Source organism: Phyllobates terribilis, unplaced genomic scaffold (assembly GCF_046119375.1).
Source record: "Phyllobates terribilis strain yellow unplaced genomic scaffold, ASM4611937v1 Scaffold_5__5_contigs__length_657084704, whole genome shotgun sequence".
Taxonomy (NCBI): domain Eukaryota; kingdom Metazoa; phylum Chordata; class Amphibia; order Anura; family Dendrobatidae; genus Phyllobates; species Phyllobates terribilis.
The window spans coordinates 49884430-49904275 of NW_027362765.1; the positions used below are offsets into that span (position 1 = coordinate 49884430).

At 45.4% G+C, this 19846-nt stretch overlaps 1 protein-coding gene across 1 annotated transcript in view; it reads left to right on the top strand.

Annotated features, from left to right (window-relative positions):
• LOC141271903 (uncharacterized) overlaps positions 1-19846 on the top strand; it is a 114936-nt gene that overhangs the window by 72831 nt on the left and 22259 nt on the right. Inside the window, exons 2-10 of the mRNA XM_073682125.1 lie at positions 11698-11849; positions 11979-12155; positions 12238-12361; positions 14446-14570; positions 15950-16084; positions 16214-16390; positions 16474-16597; positions 16681-16778; positions 16958-17048. Coding sequence (XP_073538226.1) covers positions 11772-11849; positions 11979-12155; positions 12238-12361; positions 14446-14570; positions 15950-16084; positions 16214-16390; positions 16474-16597; positions 16681-16778; positions 16958-17048 — 1129 coding nt within the window. The 5' untranslated portion in view covers positions 11698-11771. The remainder of the gene's footprint in view (positions 1-11697; positions 11850-11978; positions 12156-12237; positions 12362-14445; positions 14571-15949; positions 16085-16213; positions 16391-16473; positions 16598-16680; positions 16779-16957; positions 17049-19846) is intronic.

Consider the following 19846-nt stretch of genomic DNA (forward strand, 5'->3'; position numbering starts at 1 on the left):
GGACCTATTTGCCACCAAACAAAATCGAAGAGTTAAGGAATTCTGCTCCTTAAATCCCAGGGAAAATCTCCTGGTTGTGGACTCTCTCATGATTCCATGGACGTTCAGTCTGGCTTATGCCTTTCCCCCGTTATCCCTGCTTCCTGCAGTCATAAGGAAAGTCAGGACAGACAGAGCACGGATACACCGGGAAATGTCGGTGACAGACTCGTGGATTCTGCCAGAACTCCCGGACCTCCTCTCAGGGGCCAATTGTCCACCCACCAGCTCCGGGACTACATCTGACGGCGTGGAATTTGAAAGGGCATTATTAGAGAAGAAAGGGTTTTCATCCAATTTAATAGAAACCCTTTTGTGCAGTAGGAAGCCTTTTACCACACGTACAGTGGGTACGGAAAGTATTCAGACCCCTTTCAATTTTTCACTCTTTACTTCATTACAGCCATTTGGTAAATTCTAAAAAGTTCATTTTTTTCTCATTAATGTACACTCTGCACCCCATCTTGACTGAAAAAAATCAGAAATGTAGAAATTAAAAAAAAAAAAGAAAAACTGAAATATCACATGGTCATAAGTATTCAGACCCTTTGCTCAGTATTGAGTAGAAGCACCCCTTTGAGCTACTACAGCCTTGAGTCTTCTTGTGAATGATGCAACAAGTTTTTCACACCTAGGTGGTTAAAAAATAATAATTTTGGGGGATTAGCTCATTGTTGTGAATTGGATTGTTGTTGTACTAACCTTTGCTTTCCTCTCATGCTGTGTAAACCAAACTGAGGTGAGAGAGAGGTACTGCCCTTTTAAAGCCTGTAGGTTTCCTGTCCTTGGTGGGCGGATCCCCTCTCTCGTGGTGCTGTCATGGGTAGTGTTGAGCGATACCTTCCGATATCGGGAAATATCGGATCGGATTGGATCGGACCGATACCGAAAAAGTATCGGATATCGCCGATTCCGATACCGGAAACCAATGCAAGTCAATGGGACAGAAATATCGGAATGAAAATAAACCCTTTCTTTCCTTGTAGGTTAATTCTACATGAAGGAAAACAACTAAGAATAATGTAGAATGTATTGGGGGAGGTGGGGGAGACAATAAAGGCATAGAGGTTTAGCCCAATCAAATGGAATAGCAGGAATTAATATTTTTTTTAAGACGTTCTGAGTTACGGAAATATTGACTATGTTAAGTATTTTTATATTTTGTCAGATATTTATGTTTCACTACTTCCATGCTCTTCACCTTCTTTTTTACTTCTCCCACACTTTCTCCTTCATCATCCTCTGCATCTTTTTCATCCACTTCTTCTTCACCTTCTTCATCTTCTTCTTCTTCACCTTCTTCGTATTATTCTTTTTTTTTCATTCTTCATATTCTTCTTCTTCATCATATTCTTATTTGTGACAGGCATTCCTGTAGTTGTTATCTATAAAAGTTTGAACATTACACCTTTCGTTCTGCCCGTCACAAAAGATTTACAACAGGATTTGTCCGCGTTCAGTTTGGCCTGCAGCAGCAGGTCTTTTCCAGGGGCACCACGAGGAGGAACGGACTCACCCCCATACACTGCTTAGTCATCTTCTGCTTATAATTTAGATATTATCTTTTGCTCTGATTTTTAGTCTTATGCTTAATGTTCTTCCGCTTTTTGTTCTGCAGCTTCTTGTATTTCTGCTTCTTGGTTTTCTGTCTCTTGTTCTTCTGTATCTTGATGGTTGTCTTCTCTTCTTTGTCCTCTTGGTCAACTTCTTCAGGGTCATCTTCTTGGTCTTCTTCGGGGTGGTCTTCAGGGTCGTCGTCTTCGGGGGTCCTCGTCTTCGGGGTCCTCGTCTTCTGGGTCCTCGTCTTCGGGGTCCTCGTCTTCTTCGGGGTGGTCTTCAGGGTCCTCGTCTTCTTCGGGGTGGTCTTCAGAGTCCTCGTCTTCTTCAGGGTGGTCTTCAGGGTCCTCGTCTTCAGGGTCGTCGTCTTCGGGGTCCTCGTCTTCTTAGGGTTGGTCTTCAGGGTCCTCGTCTTCAGGGTCCTCGTCCGGGAGATCCAGAGTGATTAACAAGAACCATTTCAAAAAGCTTGAACTTGGAAATGTAGCAGAAGGTACAAGAAAGCTGAGGAACTACCGAGGACCAGGTGACGGTACTGGAACCCGGATGGGTAGCAGAAGGTACAAGAGCCAATGGAACTGCCGAAGACCAGCTGACGGTACTGGAACTCGGTTAATAAGCAGGAGGTACCTGTGCCAGAAAGCACTACCAAGGACCATCAGACGTTGGTGGAACTTGGATACCGAGAAGGAGGCACCTAATCCAAAGGCACTGCCGAGAACCAGCTGACGGTACTGGAACCCGGATGGGTAGCAGAAGGTACCCATGTAAAAAAAAGTTCAAGGCCGCGAGCCGGCCGCAGTTACCAAAACCCACAGTCCTACAGGGGGTGCTTGTCCTATTGGCACTATGGAACCAGCCTTCATTGCCAGATCCCGCAGCCCACATAGGAGTCACCTAAACTGCAGGCACCATAGAGTCGGCTAACCCGACCGCAACACGACAGGACAACGCATTGGAGGCAAAGTGACGTTGACACTACCCGGAAACAGCTGGCGTGCTAGAACCAGGCTGGGCAGGAGGGAGTACCCGTGACAAAGACACTGCCGAGAACCAGCTGACAGTACTGGAACCCGGATGGGTAGCAGAAGGTACAAGAGCCAATGGAACTGCCGAAGACCAGCTGACGGTACTGGAACTCGGTTACTAAGCAGGAGGTACCTGTGCCAGAAAGCACTACCAAGGACCAGCAGACATTGATGGAACTTGGATACCGAGAAGGAGGCACCTAATCCAAAGGCACTGCTGAGAACCAGCTGACGATACTGGAACCCGGATGGGTAGCAGAAGGTACCCATGTAAAAAAAAGTTCAAGGTCGCGAGCCGGCCGCAGTTACCAAAACCCACAGTCCTACAGGGGGTGCTTGTCCTATTGTCACTATGGAACCAGCCTTCATTGCCAGATCCCGCAGCCCACATAGGAGTCACCTAAACTGCAGGCACCATAGAGTCGGCTAACCCGACCGCAACACGACAGGACAACGCATTGGAGGCAAAGTGATGTTGACACTACCCGGAAACAGCTGGCGTGCTGGAACCAGGCTGGGCAGGAGGGAGTACCCGTGCCAAAGTCACTGTCGAGAACCAGCTGACGGTACTGGAACCCGGATGGGTAGTAGAAGGTACAAGAGCAAATGGAACTACCGAGGACCAGCTGACGGTACTGGAACCCGGATGGGTAGCAGAAGGTACAAGAGCCAATGGAACTGCCAAAGACCAGCTGACGGTACTGGAACACAGTTACTAAGCAGGAGGTACCTGTGCCAGAAAGCACTACCAAGAACCAGCAGATGTTGGTGGAACTTGGATACCGAGAAGGAGGCACCTAATCCAAAGGCACTGCCGAGAACCAGCTGACGGTACTGGAACCCGGATGGCTAGTAGAAGGTACAAGAGCAAATGGAACTACCGAGAACCAGCTGGCGGTGCTGGAACCCAGGGTAAATACTAAAAACAGAGTGGAGCCAGAGGTGTAATTGGAGCAAGTTTTAAATCAGTAGTACAGTGGATGTGGACAAAGCAGGAGAATTTGCCGGACACACAGCAGGGGAACAGCTGACGTTACTGAACCCCAATAACACGGCAGCAAGTGTTGACTGTGCAGACGGCACTTCCGAGCGCCAACTGGCGGTGTTGGAGCTCAGGGATAATACTGAAAACAGAGGAGCCAGAGGTGTATTTGCAGGAGGTTTTAAATCAGTTGTACAGTGGATGTGGACAGAGCAGGAGAAATTGCCGTCCGCACAGCAGGGGAACAGCTGACGTTACTGAACCCCAATAACATGGCAGCAAGTGTTGACTGTGCAGACGGCACTTCCGAGCGCCAACTGGCGGTGTTGGAGCTCAGGGATAATACTGAAAACAGAGGAGCCAGAGGTGTATTTGGAGGAGGTTTTAAATCAGTAGTACAGTGGATGTGGACAGAGCAGGAGAAATTGCCGTCCGCACAGCAGGGGAACAGCTGACGTTACTGAACCCCAATAACAAGGCAGCAAGTGTTGACTGTGCAGACGGCACTTCCGAGCGCCAACTGGCGGTGTTGGAGCTCAGGGATTATACTGAAAACAGAGGAGCCAGAGGTGTAATTGGAGCAACTTTAAAATCTGTAGTAGTGAGAATGTGGACAGAGCAGGAGAAATTGCCGTCCGCACAGCAGGGGAACAGCTGACGTTACTGAACCCCAATAACACGGCAGCAAGTGTTGACTGTGCAGACGGCACTTCCGAGCGCCAACTGGCGGTGTTGGAGCTCAGGGATAATACTGAAAACAGACGAGCCAGAGGTGTAATTGGAGCAACTTTAAAATCTGTAGTAGTGAGAATGTGGACAGAGCAGGAGAAATTGCCGTCCGCACAGCAGGGGAACAGCTGACGTTACTGAACCCCAATAACATGGCAGCAAGTGTTGACTGTGAAGACGGCACTTCCGAGCGCCAACTGGCGGTGTTGGAGCTCATGGATAATACTGAAAACAGAGGAGCCAGAGGTGTATTTGGAGGAGGTTTTAAATCAGTAGTACAGTGGATGTGGACAGAGCAGGAGAAATTGCCGTCCTCACAACAGGGGAACAGCTGACGTTACTAAACCCCAATAACTCGGCAGCAAGTGTTGACTGTGCAGACCGCACTTCCAAGCGCCAACTGGCGGTGTTGGAGCTCAGGGATAATACTGAAAACAGAGGAGCCAGAGGTGTAATTGGAGGAGGTTTTAAATCAGTAGTACAGTGGATGTGGACAGAGCAGGAGAAATTGCCGTCCGCACAGCAGGGGAACAGCTGACGTTACTGAACCCCAATAACACGGCAGCAAGTGTTGACTGTGCAGACGGCACTTCCGAGCGCCAACTGGCGGTGTTGGAGCTCAGGGATTACACTGAAAACAGAGGAGCCAGAGGTGTAATTGGAGCAACTTTAAAATCTGTAGTAGTGAGAATGTGGACAGAGCAGGAGAAATTGACGTCCGCACAGCCGGGGAACAGCTAACGTTACTGAACCCCAATGACACGGCAGCAAGTGTTGACTGTGCAGACGGCACTTCCGAGCGCCAACTGGCGGTGTTGGAGCTCAGGGATTACAGTTCAGGTGGTAGAAACATGAACAGAACAGGAGACCTGGATACTGTTGCCAACCAATTATTTATTCTGGAAGAGGACTGGCAAATTCATGAGAGATCCAGGCCTTGTTCATTTTGAGAAAAGTAAGCCGGTCAACGTTATCGGAGGATAGTCGCATGCGACGGTCTGTTAGTACACCACCTGCGGCACTAAAGACGCGTTCCGATAATACACTAGCAGCAGGGCAAGCTAGCACCTCCAATGCATACTGACTAAGCTCTGGCCATGTATCCAGCTTACAGACCCAAAACTTGAAGGGAGAAGAGCCGTCTGGGAGTACACTAAGAGGGCAAGACATGTAGTCTGTCACCATCTGACGGAAACGTTGCCTCCTGCTGACTGGAGCCGTCTGTGATGGTGTAGACATTTGTGGCGGCGGGGACACAAAACTTTGCCACATTTCGGCCATTCTGGTCTTGCCTTGTGCTGAGGCGCTGCTTCTGCTCCCTCTTTGTGCAGAGCTTCCTCCACTGCCTCGACGCACTGAGCTGCTTTGTAAAGCACTAGCAGCACTGCTCTCGGTTGGAATGGAGAACATGATGGAATGCACCAGTGCGTCTTGGTACTCCCGCATTTTACGCTCCCGGTTCAACGGTGTTATGAGGCTTTGTAAGTTGTCCCGGTAGCGAGGATCTAGAAGGGTGGACACCCAATAATCAGCCGTGTTGAGAATGTGGGCGATGCGGCGGTCGTTTCTCAGGCACTGCAGCATGAAATCAACCATGTGCTGCAGACTGCCAACTGGCCAAGAAACGCTGTCCCCTGCTTGAGGCGTGATCTCTGCCTGCTCTGCATCACCCCACCCTCGCTCTAGATACTGACTACTAGAGCATTGTGTACCTCCCTCCTCTGGACAGATGTCTTCCTCATCCATTGACTCCTCCTCATCCTCCTCACAAAGTGTCCCCTGCCTAGGCCTTTGTGAGGAACCACGTTGCGCAGACTGTAGAGAAGCAGATGGCATTTGTGACTCCTCATCCTCCACCTCTTCCAAAACCTCGTCCCTTAGTGCTTGCAGTGTTTTTTCAAGCAGGCAGATAAGGGGGATAGTCATGCTGACTAGTGCATCATCTGCACTCGCCATCCGCGTGGAATAATCGAAGGCACGCAAAATGTGGCAAATGTCCTTCATAGAGGCCCACTCAGTGGTGGTGAAGTGTGAACGGCGCGCACTGCGACTTGTTTGCGCCTGCTGCAGCTGGTACTCCATTACTGCTGCCTGCTGCTCACACAACCTCTCCAACATATGTAACGTTGAATTCCACCTGGTGGGTAGGTCACATATGATGCGATGTTCCGGAAGACGTAATCGGCGCTGCAGAGCTGCAATGCGTGATCTTGCATTGCTGGAACGCCGCAAGTGAGCGCACTCTATGCGGACCTTGTGAAGCAGTGCATCAAGATCCGGATAGTCCCTCAAAAAACTCTGCACGACCAAGTTGAGCACATGTGCCAGACATGGGATGTGAGTGAGGCTGCCTAGGCCCAGAGCTGCCACCAGATTTCGGCCATTGTCACACACTACCATGCCTGGCTGGAGATTCGCTGGCACAAATCACATGTCGCTCTGCTGCTTGATAGCATTCCAGAGCTCCTGCGCTGTGTGGCTTCGATTCCCCAAAGAAATTAATTTTAATACGGCCTGTTGACGTTTGGCCACGGCTGTGCTCATATTGGTCACCATAATAGGTAACCGTTCACGGGTCGATGTGGAGGTAGACCGTGACGGCTCCTGCAGCGCTGATTCAGAGGAACTGGAGTATGAGGAGGAGTCAGTGTGTACAGACTGGATTCCTGCAATCCTTGGAGTTGGCAGAAAACGTACAGCGCCACTCTCAAGATCTGTACCCGGCTCCACAACATTTACCCAATGGGCAGTGAGGGAAAGGTATCGTCCCTGTCCATGCTTACTGGTCCACGCATCGGTGGTCAGGTGGACCTTGCTACTGACGGCGTTTTGTAGCGCATGTTTAATTTTTCCCTCCACATGATGTTGCAGGGCAGGGACGGCTTGCCTGCTGAAATAAAAGCGGCTGGGCACGTTGTATTGTGGGACTGCCAATGCCATAAAGTTACGGAATGTGTCAGTCTCCACCAGCCTGAATGATAGCATTTCAAGGGCCAGTAGTTTAGCAATGCCAGCATTCAGAGCCTGTGCTCGGGGGTGGTTTGCCGAGTATGGGCGCCTTTTCTCCCATGCCTGTGCTAACGATGGCTGTAGACTGGCGTGGGAGTGTGAGGATGACTGGGAAAGTGGTGCTGTGGGTGGAATTACACTGTGTCTCTGTACAACAGTGCCAGAGATTCTTCCATGGCGATTCTGTGAGGAAGCCGAACCAGCTGTGTGTGAGCTGGAGGAAGAGGCTACAACACGAGCTGAAGAGGTGGTAGGTGGCGCTGTAGGTTGGCCTAGGTCTTCAGTGTGTTTTTGTAACTCCACCACGTGCTTGGTCCGCACATGTTTCCACATATTTGTGGTATTGAGGTTGCTGACACTTTTCCCTCTTTTCACCTTCTGATTACACAGCTTGCATTTGACAAAGCAAATGTCATCTGCAACTGTGTCAAAAAAGGACCAGGCACTGCAAGTCTTGGGAGCGCCCGCTTTGGATTTTGGAAGAGCCATGCTCCTAATGGGTGCCGAAGTGGAGGCTACAGGCAACCAAGTCTGCCCCCTCCCTCTCCCTCCTTTTTGGGCTGTTCGGGGAATCTCTTCCTCAGAGCTGCTCCCACCACCTTCCTGTCCCTCACGCCATGATGGGTCAAGGACCTCATCATCTACACCACCCTTTTCAAACAACTGCTTCTCCTGGGTAGTCTCGACAGCACAGTACGCACCAGAAAGTGGCACCTGAGTCTCATCATCAGATGCGTACTGAGGTGTGCTGCTGACCATAGGCACTGGCCCACCCGCCTCTTCAGATTCAGAGAGACAAAACGATTGAGCATCACTGCATACTACCTCTTCTTCAAATTCTCGAATTCTGCTTGGCTGGCCCCCTCTTTCCAAGCCAAGAGATTCAGAGAACAGAAGTAGAGATGGCTCCTGTCCAGGGCTCTCTGACTGCCTGGGCAATTTGGCAGGTGGTGAAGAGACAGATGGGTGCTCTTCAGTGCTCAGGACCTGAGAGGATCTGGAACTAATTGAAGTCGATGTGTTAGCTGCCATCCATCTGACAACGGCTTCAATTTGGTCCTCCCGCAGCAGTGGGGTACGGCTAGCTCCTACAAAGCTGCGCATAAAGGACTGTTCCCTGGTAAAACTGGGGGATGCTGAGTCACTGGTGCCCGCAGCAGGCACAGAATCCCCACGTCCTCTCCCTGCAGGCACAGAATCCTCACGTCCTCTCCCTGCAGAAACTCCACGCCCACGACCACATGCCTTACTCCCTGCCTTCTTCATCTTGGTAGACTGATAAAGATAGGCAGAAAAGTACTAAGGGCTTAGTGTGCTTATTCCTGAACAGCTGCTAACAGGTATAAGAAACGCTAATTTTATAAAGTGTGGACTAGACTTTAATATGAGCTAATGTGGCCTACACAACTGTAAAGTGGAGTGTTTGGTGAACTTTATTTAGGTTTTTTTTGTCACAAAAAGACACTGGATGTGCCTAAAGATGTAATAACGATAGTATCACAAACTTTTTGTAGCTATTACAATGTAGGAAGGTAACCTACAATGCAATAGATGAGGCTACAAAAAATAGGCTAATACTAATCTGGCTGGGGCTGCAGGGCCCAATGCTGCAGAAAGGCTCCTCTAACTACTCCTATATAGTGTGTTTGGAACCAATTTAGCTGAATACGGATGGAACCACCACACTAATAGGAGAAATCAGGAAAAATTATGAATTGGCAAAAAAGGACAATGTATGAGGCAGTGACACACACTGAGTGCACTACAACCAGACGTGGTTGAAGCACACACTACAGGGTGAGCTGCACTCACACCAGACCTTGCAGACAGCGGTGAACAGTACAGATGCAGAGCTCTGTGCACTAGCGCTGCAAGACCAAAAAAATTTCTCTATCTACTCCTATATAGTGTGTTTGGAACCAATTTAGCTGAATACGGATGGAACCACCACACTAATAGGAGATATCAGGAAAAATTATGAATTGGCAAAAAAGGACAATGTATGAGGCAGTGACACACACTGAGTGCACTACAACCAGACGTGGTTGAAGCACACACTACAGGGTGAGCTGCACTCACACACCAGACCTTGCAGACAGCGGTGAACAGTACAGATGCAGAGCACTGTGCACTAGTGCTGCAAGACCAAAAAAAATTCTCTATCTACTCCTATGTAGTGTGTTTGGAACCAATTTAGCTGAATACGGATGGAACCACCACACTAATAGGAGATATCAGGAAAAATTATGAATTGGCAAAAAAGGACAATGTATGAGGCAGTGACACACACTGAGTGCACTATAACCAGACGTGGCTGAAGCACACACTACAGGGTGAGCTGCACTCACACACACAGACCTTGCAGACAGCGGTGAACAGCACAGAGAACTGTGCACTAGCGCTGCAAGGCACAGCGATTTATAAAGTAGCTTGGGTAAAGCAGAATAGAGCAAATAGGTAGCTAAAACTGTCTCTCAGAACAACAGCATCCTATCCCTAACTGAATTCACAGCAGAGTGAGCTGAAAATGGCGGCGGCGGCTTTTATAGTGCATCATGACATAATTTCAGCAGCCATTCACAGCCATGCCATTAGTTAAGATGCCTACATGCCTAACAGGATGTGCCCACACTTTTTAGGATCCTCATTGGCTGAATAAAATGAAAATGGCTCATTGCATTATGGGAACTTCCGATTCCGGTATACGATATTGCAAAAGTATCGAAATTAAGTATCGGAATTCCGATACCGCGAATATCGGCCGATACCCGATATTTCAGTATCGGAATGCTCAACACTAGTCATGGGCTCTTACCTGTTACCGGTAAGTAACTAAGACTTTTTTTATTTAGAAAAAAAAAGCAACAATTGGAGGTTGATCACTGATGTGCGTCAGTGATCAGTGCTCGATGGCTGTAGGATGAACGCAAGGATAATTCTTTTTTTCAACGCTGACACTACCTCAATTCAGTAAAAAATACCGTAGTAGATGACAATTGCTACGGTATATTTTTACTCTTTACTAACTCAATTCAGTAAAAAATACTGTAGCAGGCGACGATTACTACAGTATATTTTTACTGTCCCTAATCTAGTCCTATCAACTAATCTAAATGATTTTTTATGATTCTTTTTTCACAAAGAAAAACAAAACAACCTGAGGCCAGCGCTCGATGGACGTAGTGCAAAAATAGGGATAAAAATAAAAATAGGGGGAAAAAAAAGTCCTTGCCAAAAACTAGCACGGGTGCTAATCAGCGGCTGCAGGACGCACATACAAAGTGGTGCAAAGGGGGAGGGAGGGAAATAGTGAAAAAAAGTTGTGGAAAACAGCAAGCACGAATGCGGATCAGTGATTTGGCGGCCGCTGGATGCACGCGCGAAGGTGGTGCAAAGGAGAGTGGGAGAAAAATTGACAGGGACAAAAAAAACTCCTGGAAAACAGCAAGCACGGACATTAATCATTGATTTGCATGATTGATCAGCGCTTGGCCGCTGCAGGAAGCACAAAAATGAAAAAAAAACTGCCAAAAATCGAGTCTTCAAGTACTGATCAGCGTTATGTGGAAAAAAGGGGGGAGATGGGGGAGAGGGTGATTAGGAGATATCGGGCAAGGTTTAGGAACTCTTCTTTCTTCTTCTTTTCAGTAGGAGAAGTGATTCAAAGGCAGCAGCAAGATCTGTGATGGCACAAGCCCAGCACGGTGCACAGACAGACTGAGTGACCGCCCTTTACAAGTCCGTAGCTAGAATGAGGAAGTTCTCTGATGCGTCTGTGCGCTCTGATTGGTGCAATGTCATCATCGATCTCACCAATCTGAGCTGGCTCAGATGAGGCTGGCATTGCCAGGCACCATCTTATGATTGGTGCTCTTACAGCACCAATCATAGGCTGGACATCAGTGTTTCAGGCAATCTGATTGCCTGAAACACGAGAAATACTGTGATTGGCTGTTCAGAATTGAACAGTCAATCACAGCAATCGTTCTTGCTGGTGGTCGTTTCCACCGCCTGGGATTACATGTACCCTGAGGTAAGATTGCGCCAGAACATTAATGCGATCACCGTGACTGCAGTCGTGGTGCCGCATTAAAGATATGACGTGTCCATACATCTAGGGTGTTAAGTACCAGGAGACCTGGACGTATGGATATGTCTAAGGTCGTAACGGGGTTAATAATGTTGTGTATGCATTATAGAGCTCAACACGTGTTCAATTGACTCTAAGGGGAACTCAATATCCATATTTTACAGGCAAACTCAGAGTTTTTATATTATACCATTCAATGCAAGTCAATTTTCTACATGGGATCCTTTTATGATTTTACATAGACTCATATTCTCTCCATTCAGGTCCTCACAATATTGGATCTTTTTAGTGGAGATATTCTACATTTTCCTGATTTGAGCCATCAAGGCCATCAAGAATGGATAGGGACCGGGACAAGATGGCGGAGAGGATATTACACCTCACCCTAGAGATCCTCTTCCGGCTTACTGGAGAGGTGAGAGATTCTGATGACGTCACATTGCATCATTCTTATCTATGGGAATAACAGATGGACAGAACTGGAGAGGTGAGGACTCTGGAAATGTCTGTAGTGAGATTTATTAATGTGTCTCTCCATAACCAGGATTACACAGTAGTGAAGAAGACCTCTAGTGAGTGCTGTCAGGACCCTGTGTCTGAGGGATGGAGAAGACCCCTGAGCCCAATCACAGGGCCTCCACCTCACCCCCTGATACATAACATCAATGACCAGAAGATCCTAGAACTCACCTACAAGATGATTGAGCTGCTGACTGGAGAGGTGACACTGCTGGGAATGCTGGGACATTATACAGTAACACTATAAAGGGATCAGGGGATGATGGTATCATTGTATGTGTCAGGTTCCTATAAGGTGTCAGGATGTCACCGTCTATTTCTCCATGGAGGAGTGGGAGTATTTAGAAGGACACACAGATCTGTACAAGGATATCATGATGGAAGTTCTCCAGCCCATCACAGCAACAGGTAATAAAGGTGGACTAAATAATTCTAATAATTCTGCAGGTGTCTACACCACACTGCACATTAAAAATCTTCTCTGATTGTAGAGAAGATTGAAGCAGAGTTTTAAAAGGTTGCGTTTTTTTCTGGTTCCACATAGAAGTGTATAGAGAAAAAAAGCTCAAACAGTGAAGTTCAGTAGCGCTTTAGACGCACAGTAGGCGAGGTTTTTATAAAATCACACCCACTTTGCTTGGATATTTAGACTGTGTTCACATGTAGTGTAAATCTTGCATTTTTTTCTGCTGTTTTGTTTTTGCTCAGAAATTCTGCTGTGTTTTAACTGTCCAAGCAAAGTTGATGTGATTTCATGAAAACTCCTGACTGCTGTGCGCCTAAGCTTTTCTGTAGTATAAAAAAACGCTTCAATTAAGAGGGAAAATGCATAAGATGCAATAAGCAGAGAAGATTGTTATTGTGTAGTTTGGTGCAGACACCTGCAGAAAACCAAAAACACAGTATTTATGCAACGTATGAACGCGGCCTTAACGACACAAAAAAAGCAAGACCTATAGTAAAACTATAAAGTTATGGGTGATATAACTATAAATAAATGGATGAAAAAATAAATCCATAGGTCTCAACCATCCTGAAACAGCGTTCTATATTTGGGTGTTTGCAGCGCTGTCCCGGACGGTGTGCTCATTCCCTGCTACTATGCCTCCTCTGACTATTCCTCCTGCCAGGGTAGAAAGAAATGGTAAATGGGTATGGTCAAAGTTTGTCGCTTTTTCAGTCCTATAGAAGTTAGGAGGTATGTAACTGTACTATCTATCTATCGATAGATAGATATTTATGAGAACTATTTAGTGACTGAGATTGTACAGGGCGGTGCATGTTCCATATCTTAGTATTTGTACGAAAAATAATTGTTAGCAATACTCCATGAAGTTCAACAAGGTCCCCTTTTTTTTGCCTGAAAGTTAAAATGTAGTAATTTAGCTGGCGGTCGCGTGACCTGTCACATGACTAAATGACGTCATGGAAGGTCCTTTTACACCATTGCGAACCGCTGGGGAGCCAAGACGCATTGCTGAGGAGACCGGGGGCCATCGGAAGGTAAGTATAATGTTTTTTTTTTAATTTTAATTATTTTTTAACTACAGGTACTATGGTACCCGGGTCTGGAGGAGAGTCTCCTCTTCTCCAAACCCGGTTACCATCCGCACATTGAATCGCTTAATATCCGCATGTGCACATGTACTCATGGACATGCTGCGGATTTTTCCGCAATGATAATCCACAGCGGAAATTTCCGCAGCATTTGCACAGCACATGCGGATTATCATTGGGGACCATGGGGCACGTATTACGAAGCGTTTTTTAAGCGTTTTCGCTGCGGAAATTCCGCGGCAAAACGCTTGAAAAACGCATAATGGGCACGCAGCCTTAAAGGAAAAAGGGAAGATTATTTTTGGGTATTGAATAAAAGGTAGATATCAGGTGGGAGAGTTAAGCACAAGCACCAGCTCCAACTCGGTAAAAGTAGGCAAGTTCCATGGTCTTGCACCCATCTATGCACTGATTTCGTGTTTGATACATAGGTAATTAAAAATCTGGGCATGTTTCAGATCATAGCTGGTCTGCAAAACAGGAAAGTTCATTATCCCCTCTTCTGTACATACCTGGCATATAAGCCATTCCAATCGTTTCCCCCATCCCTGGTCCCCAGAGAGGGACAATAGTTCCGAGACAAAAATTTTATATCTGATTGCATTAGGGAAATTGGGCGATAAGTATCACACAGTAAGAGATCCTTAGCAAGCTGGCAGTTCACATGCTTGATCGCTGCTCCATTCATTTCCTCTGGGGTTCAATCAGCACTTTCTGGCAGTTCCATAAAGAATAAATGGAGCTGCAGTCAATCATCCCACCTACTACTCCATTTTGTAACGGGGATAAAAGGGGCTTATCGGGTATAAGAATTCCCCGTTGTGCTGATCAACGGTTGGACTTCCACTGATCAGCAAGTTTTCACCTACCCTTTGAATAGGTGATACATTATTATAACTGGGCAACTCTTTTAATACAGGTTATGTTTTTGGCAGATGACTGTTCCAGGAGATTACAACGACATTGGATATCTTCAGTTTTACAACCAGAAGATGGTGGCATAACACAACAAACATATGAAGAGCAAAGCAAAGATCTATCATCTGAATATTTTAAACAGGTCCTATCAAAGACTGTTAAGCAAATTAAAAATCACAAAAGGGGTGATAAAGTATACAAATAGCCTACCCTGTAAAGAAACCATAGTCGTGTTCAGAATGTAGGAAGTGTTTTAACCAGAAATCGACTTGTTACACATCAGAGAACTCACACACAGGAGAAGCCATATTCATGCCCAGAATGTGAGAAATGTTTTCATCACAAATCATGTCTTGTAAGACATCAGAGAGTTCACACAGAGAAAAAGGCATTTTCATGTTCAGTATGTATAAAATGTTTTAGTTACAAACTCATTGCACACAAGAAAATTCACAAAGGTGAAAAAGGCATGTACCTGTTTAGAATGAGGAAATTCTTTTCACCAGAAATCAAAACTTGTTATACATCAGAGAAGTCACACAGGGGAGAAGCCATATTCATGTTCAGAATGTGAGAAATATTTCGGCAAGTAAGAGTCCTTTTGTTCTCCATCACAAAACTCATACAGGAGAGCAGCCATTTTCATGTTCACATCGTGGGAATAGTTTTAAACTGGAATTAGATGTTAGACATCAGAGAAGTCACACAGGGGAGAAACCATTTTCTTGTTTAGAATGTTAGAAACATTTCAGTTTTAAGGCAAATCTTGTTGCATATTAAAGAATTTACACAGGGATCGAGTTACTTTTATTTCAGAATATAGGGAACATTATAGCATTCAAATACCGCACAACAAAGAATTCAAACAAATAAGTCATTTTCATGTTCAATTTATGGGAAATGTTTTAGCACTAAATCATATTTTCTTATACAACAAAGATCTCATACAGGTGAGTAGCCAGATTCATGTTCAGAATGTGGAAAATGGTTTACAAAGATTTCAACACTGGTGCCACATCAAAGAATTCCCACGGGAGAAGCCATTTTCATGCCAAGGACATGGGAAATACTTTGCTAGGAAAACAAGTCTTGTCAATCATAAAAAAAAAAAAAATGAACATGCAGCGGCTTCTTCCTTCTGCACCGTCTGTCTATATGCAACAGCAATACATGCATTTGCCCCTAAGATTTACAATTTCTGACTGTTTATACAATTTAGGTAGCCTAAAAAGTGGATACTGCTGTATGTTCTTAAATATGCTTTTAGTTACCTCTGTTTACCATCCGTTTCTATTAGCAAATCAAAATTTTGGGTTTGATTCATTGAAACCGGCCAATTCGAATTTCTCATTATCAGCTCATTTCTGTGAAACACTTGGAAACCATTTTCATACAACACACATTGAATGCTCCTAACCATTGATAGTAAACATCTACACGTTAAATATTCTTATATGTTTCCCTTGACTATCTCAAGTAATTCATTATGATTTTACATTGACTCATCTTTTCCCCATTCAGGTCCCTACAATATTGGATCCTCTCAGTAGAGATCTTCTATATAAGAGAATTTTCCTGATAGAAAGTGAGAGGGACACGATGGCAGAGAGGATATTACACCTCACCGTAAAGATTCTCTTCCGGCTTACTGGAGAGGTGAGAGATTCTGATGACGTCACATTACATCATTCTTATCTATGGGAATAACAGATGGATAGAACTGGAGAGGTGAGGACTCTGGAAATGTCTGTAGTGAGATTTATTAATGTGTCTCTCCATAACCAGGATTACACAGTAGTAAAGAAGACCTCTAGTGAGTGCTGTCAGGACCCTGTGTCTGAGGGATGGGGAAGACACCTGAGCCCAATCATGTGGGCACCACCTCACCTGATACACGAGGACATCAATGACCAGAAGATCCTAGAACTCACCTACAAGATGATTGAGCTGCTGACTGGAGAGGTGACACTGCTGGGAATGCTGGGACATTATACAGTAACGCTATGAAGGGATCGGGGGGATGACGGTATCATTGTATGTGTCAGGTTCCTATAAGGTGTCAGGATGTCACCATCTATTTCTCCATGGAGGAGTGGGAGTATTTAGAAGGACACAAAGATCTGTTCAAGGATGTCATGATGGAGGTTCCCCAGCCCCTCACATCACCAGGTAATAGACAGGACTAAATACACATGGCCTATAATTATCTATATTTAAAGAATGAATTCAGTCCCTGTATGTGTCTCCTATAGTTCTGTCCAGTAAGAGGATAACACCAGAGAGATGTCCCCATCTGCTTCCTCCACAAGACTGTAAAGAGGAAGATCGCAATTTTCCTCAGGATCATCAGGTAGATGAATAGAAGGTGTCATTAAATTTCCCCTATGATGTGTAGACAGCTGTGAAGGTCTTGTGCTCAGTCTTGCTTTATCTATTAGTTTTATAGTTGTGTAATGAGAACGGTGGAGATGTCAGGATTAGAGCTGATCATAGATGTGACTTCTCCTTCTGTCTGTGACATCATTTCAGGGTAAAGATCTGAACAATATTAATGCTACAGAGACAAATGGTAGAAGTGAGGTGCGGTGTAAAGATGAGATTCCTACAGATGATGACCCAGGTGAGTAGTAACCACTAAATTTAGAGAAGTCATATATTCTACTTCCACATACAAGACATTTTGTCTCAATAGGATGGCTGAAACCCAGCTATCTAATTCTGAATTGGGGAGGGATTTAATCTAGGAGAGTTCTGCTAAATCCATTTCATCAGTTGAGTGAACAGGAGCAACCTTAAAAATAAGAAAAAAGATAAAGTATGTGCAAATTTTCTGCCTTTCTACTGATATAAACAATGTATAGACTCTGGGAAAATATTATTATTTATTTTTAGAGCACCTTTGATTCCATGGTGCTGTACATGTGAAGAAGGGTTTGCATACAAAATACAAATATAAATTACAATGAACAAACTAACAATGACAGACTGGAACAAAGGGGGAGAGGGCCCTACCCTTGCGGGCTTACAGTCTACAGAGTGATGGGAAAGGAGACAATAGGTTGGGAGGGGTTGCGGCAGCTCCGGTGGTGGTGGGGTGACAGTGGGGTCCTTGCAGGCTCTAAGCTTTCTTGAAGAGATGGGTTTTCAATTTCCATCTGAAAGTTCTGAATGTGGTGGATAATCAGATGTGTTGGAGCACAGAGTTCCAGAGGATGGGAGATTCTCAGGAGAAGTCTTGGAAGCGATTCGGTGAGGAACGTACAAGTGTGGAGGAGAGAAGGAGGTCATGGAAAGACTGGAGATTATGTGTGGGAACATATCAAGAAAATAGTTTGGAGATATTTAGAGGAGACAGATAATGGACGGCCTTGTAGGTCAATGTTAGTAGTTTTAACTGGATTCAATGGGGAATTGGAAGCCAATGAAGGGATTTGTAGTGGGGAGAATCATAAAAATAATGATTAGACAGCTGAGTTAATCAGGCAGCAGAGTTAAGAACGAAATGGACAGGTGCGAGAGTGTTAGCTGGGAGGCCACAGAGGAGAATATTTCAGTAGTCGAGGCGGGAGATGATGAGGGCATGCATTAACATTTTAGTGATTCAGGGTTAAGAAAATGACGGATTCTGGAAATATTTTTGAGTTGGAGGCGTCTGCAGGTGGTAAAAGCTTGGAGTTGCAGTTTGAAAGACAGGGCAAGGTCAAGGGTTACTCCGAGGCAGGGAACTTCCAGGAAATGGGAAAGTGTGATGTTGTTTATTGTGATAGATCAAGAATGGGAAGGTCATGCAGATGAAGGAGAGATGATGAGATCAGTTTTGTCTATATTAAGTGTTAGGAAGCATGACGAGAAGAAGGAAGGTTATGTCTGATAGACACTCTGGGATTCTAAACAGGGGAGAGTTCATATCTGGGCTAGAGAGGTAGGAGAGGTAGGTTTGAGTGTCATCAGCATATAGATGATACTGCAAGCCATGAGACTTTGTGAATTGTCCCAGGCCAAAGGTATAGATGGAGAAAAGAAGGGGTCCCAGGACAGAACCTTGAGGGACACAGACATAGAGAGGGCAGGTTGAATAGATTGTATACGCACTATATGTGTGCTTAGTGAGGTTGGAGGAGATTCAGGAGAGGGCAAGGTCTTTGATGCCAAGGAAAGAGAGGATGTGTAGTAGGATGGAGTGGTTGACACTCTTTAACTTCTTCCTGACATGCGCCATATATATACGCTGTAATCGCAGCGACCCGAAGAATAAAGTCGTCTAATCACTTATACCGCATGAGGAACGGCGTACAAAATAAATAAAACTAAGTCTTCACCTTCCGTTGATTTGTTCATTCCCAAAAATTGCAGTAAGACTTGGCTCACATTTATCCTGCGCTCTACGCTGAGCTCTTACACTGGGGTTTCCGAGTAAATCTCTAAAATACCTGATTTAGATGGAAACCCTGGCGGAAAATTCCATATAATGAGGCAGAAGGAGGCACTGTAGATGCTATCTAACCTATGATCTGGCGGTGTCCGTCTTTTTATTAGGCATAATACTGCCGTCAGCTACAGTTTTGTGCACTTCTGAAAAGAAGGACGATGCTGAACAGAGGCCAGATGGAGTCCAGAGTAACTCTGCTGCCTCATTATAGTGAATGGTTCCCTTGGGGGTTGCATTTGAATCACGTCACTCAGAGATTTAGATGGAAACTCCGATATGAGTGCTGATCGTAGAGCGCATCATAAATGTGATCCCAAATGTTTTGTAAAACGTTCCTAATAAAAGCTTCAACACCATTCACAAGTCACCACTCAGGTCCGTCATCTGTTAACGGGAATTTAGGGGGCTTTTATGTTACTGGTAGCACAAAGGCTCTGGAAAAACTAAATGGCTCATTGCCCTCCAACAGAAATCCAGCGAATTCTGTGCTCCCAAATCCAAATTCCCCCCTCCCTTCTGAGCTCCACAGTGTGCCTAAACCACAGTTAACGTCTACATGTTTGGCATTCCTGTAGCGATGAGAGCCTGCCTAATTTACAGGTGCGTGTCTCCAGAAATGCGAGCTGGGCATAACGTACTGGTCACTACAAGGTACTGGTTGTTTGCAATCTTTACAGCAGTTTTCAATCTTCACTTAGCAACATCCGCTGCTGCTTGTTTCTGGAAAACATCCATGGAGTTAAAATCGTCACTACACCTGTAGATAAATTAACAAAGGGGCATAAGTTCCAAAATGGGGTCACTTGAGGGGGATTCTGCTCTTCTAGCATGTAGGGTCTCTGTATATGGAGTCGACAAACTATTCTAGGAAAATCTACGCTCCAGGAGGCAAAAAGCACTCCATCCCTCCCGAGTCTCGCCGTATGGCTAAGCAGTAATGCACAGCCACATATGGGGTATTTCTACATTCAGGAGAAATTTGTGTGACA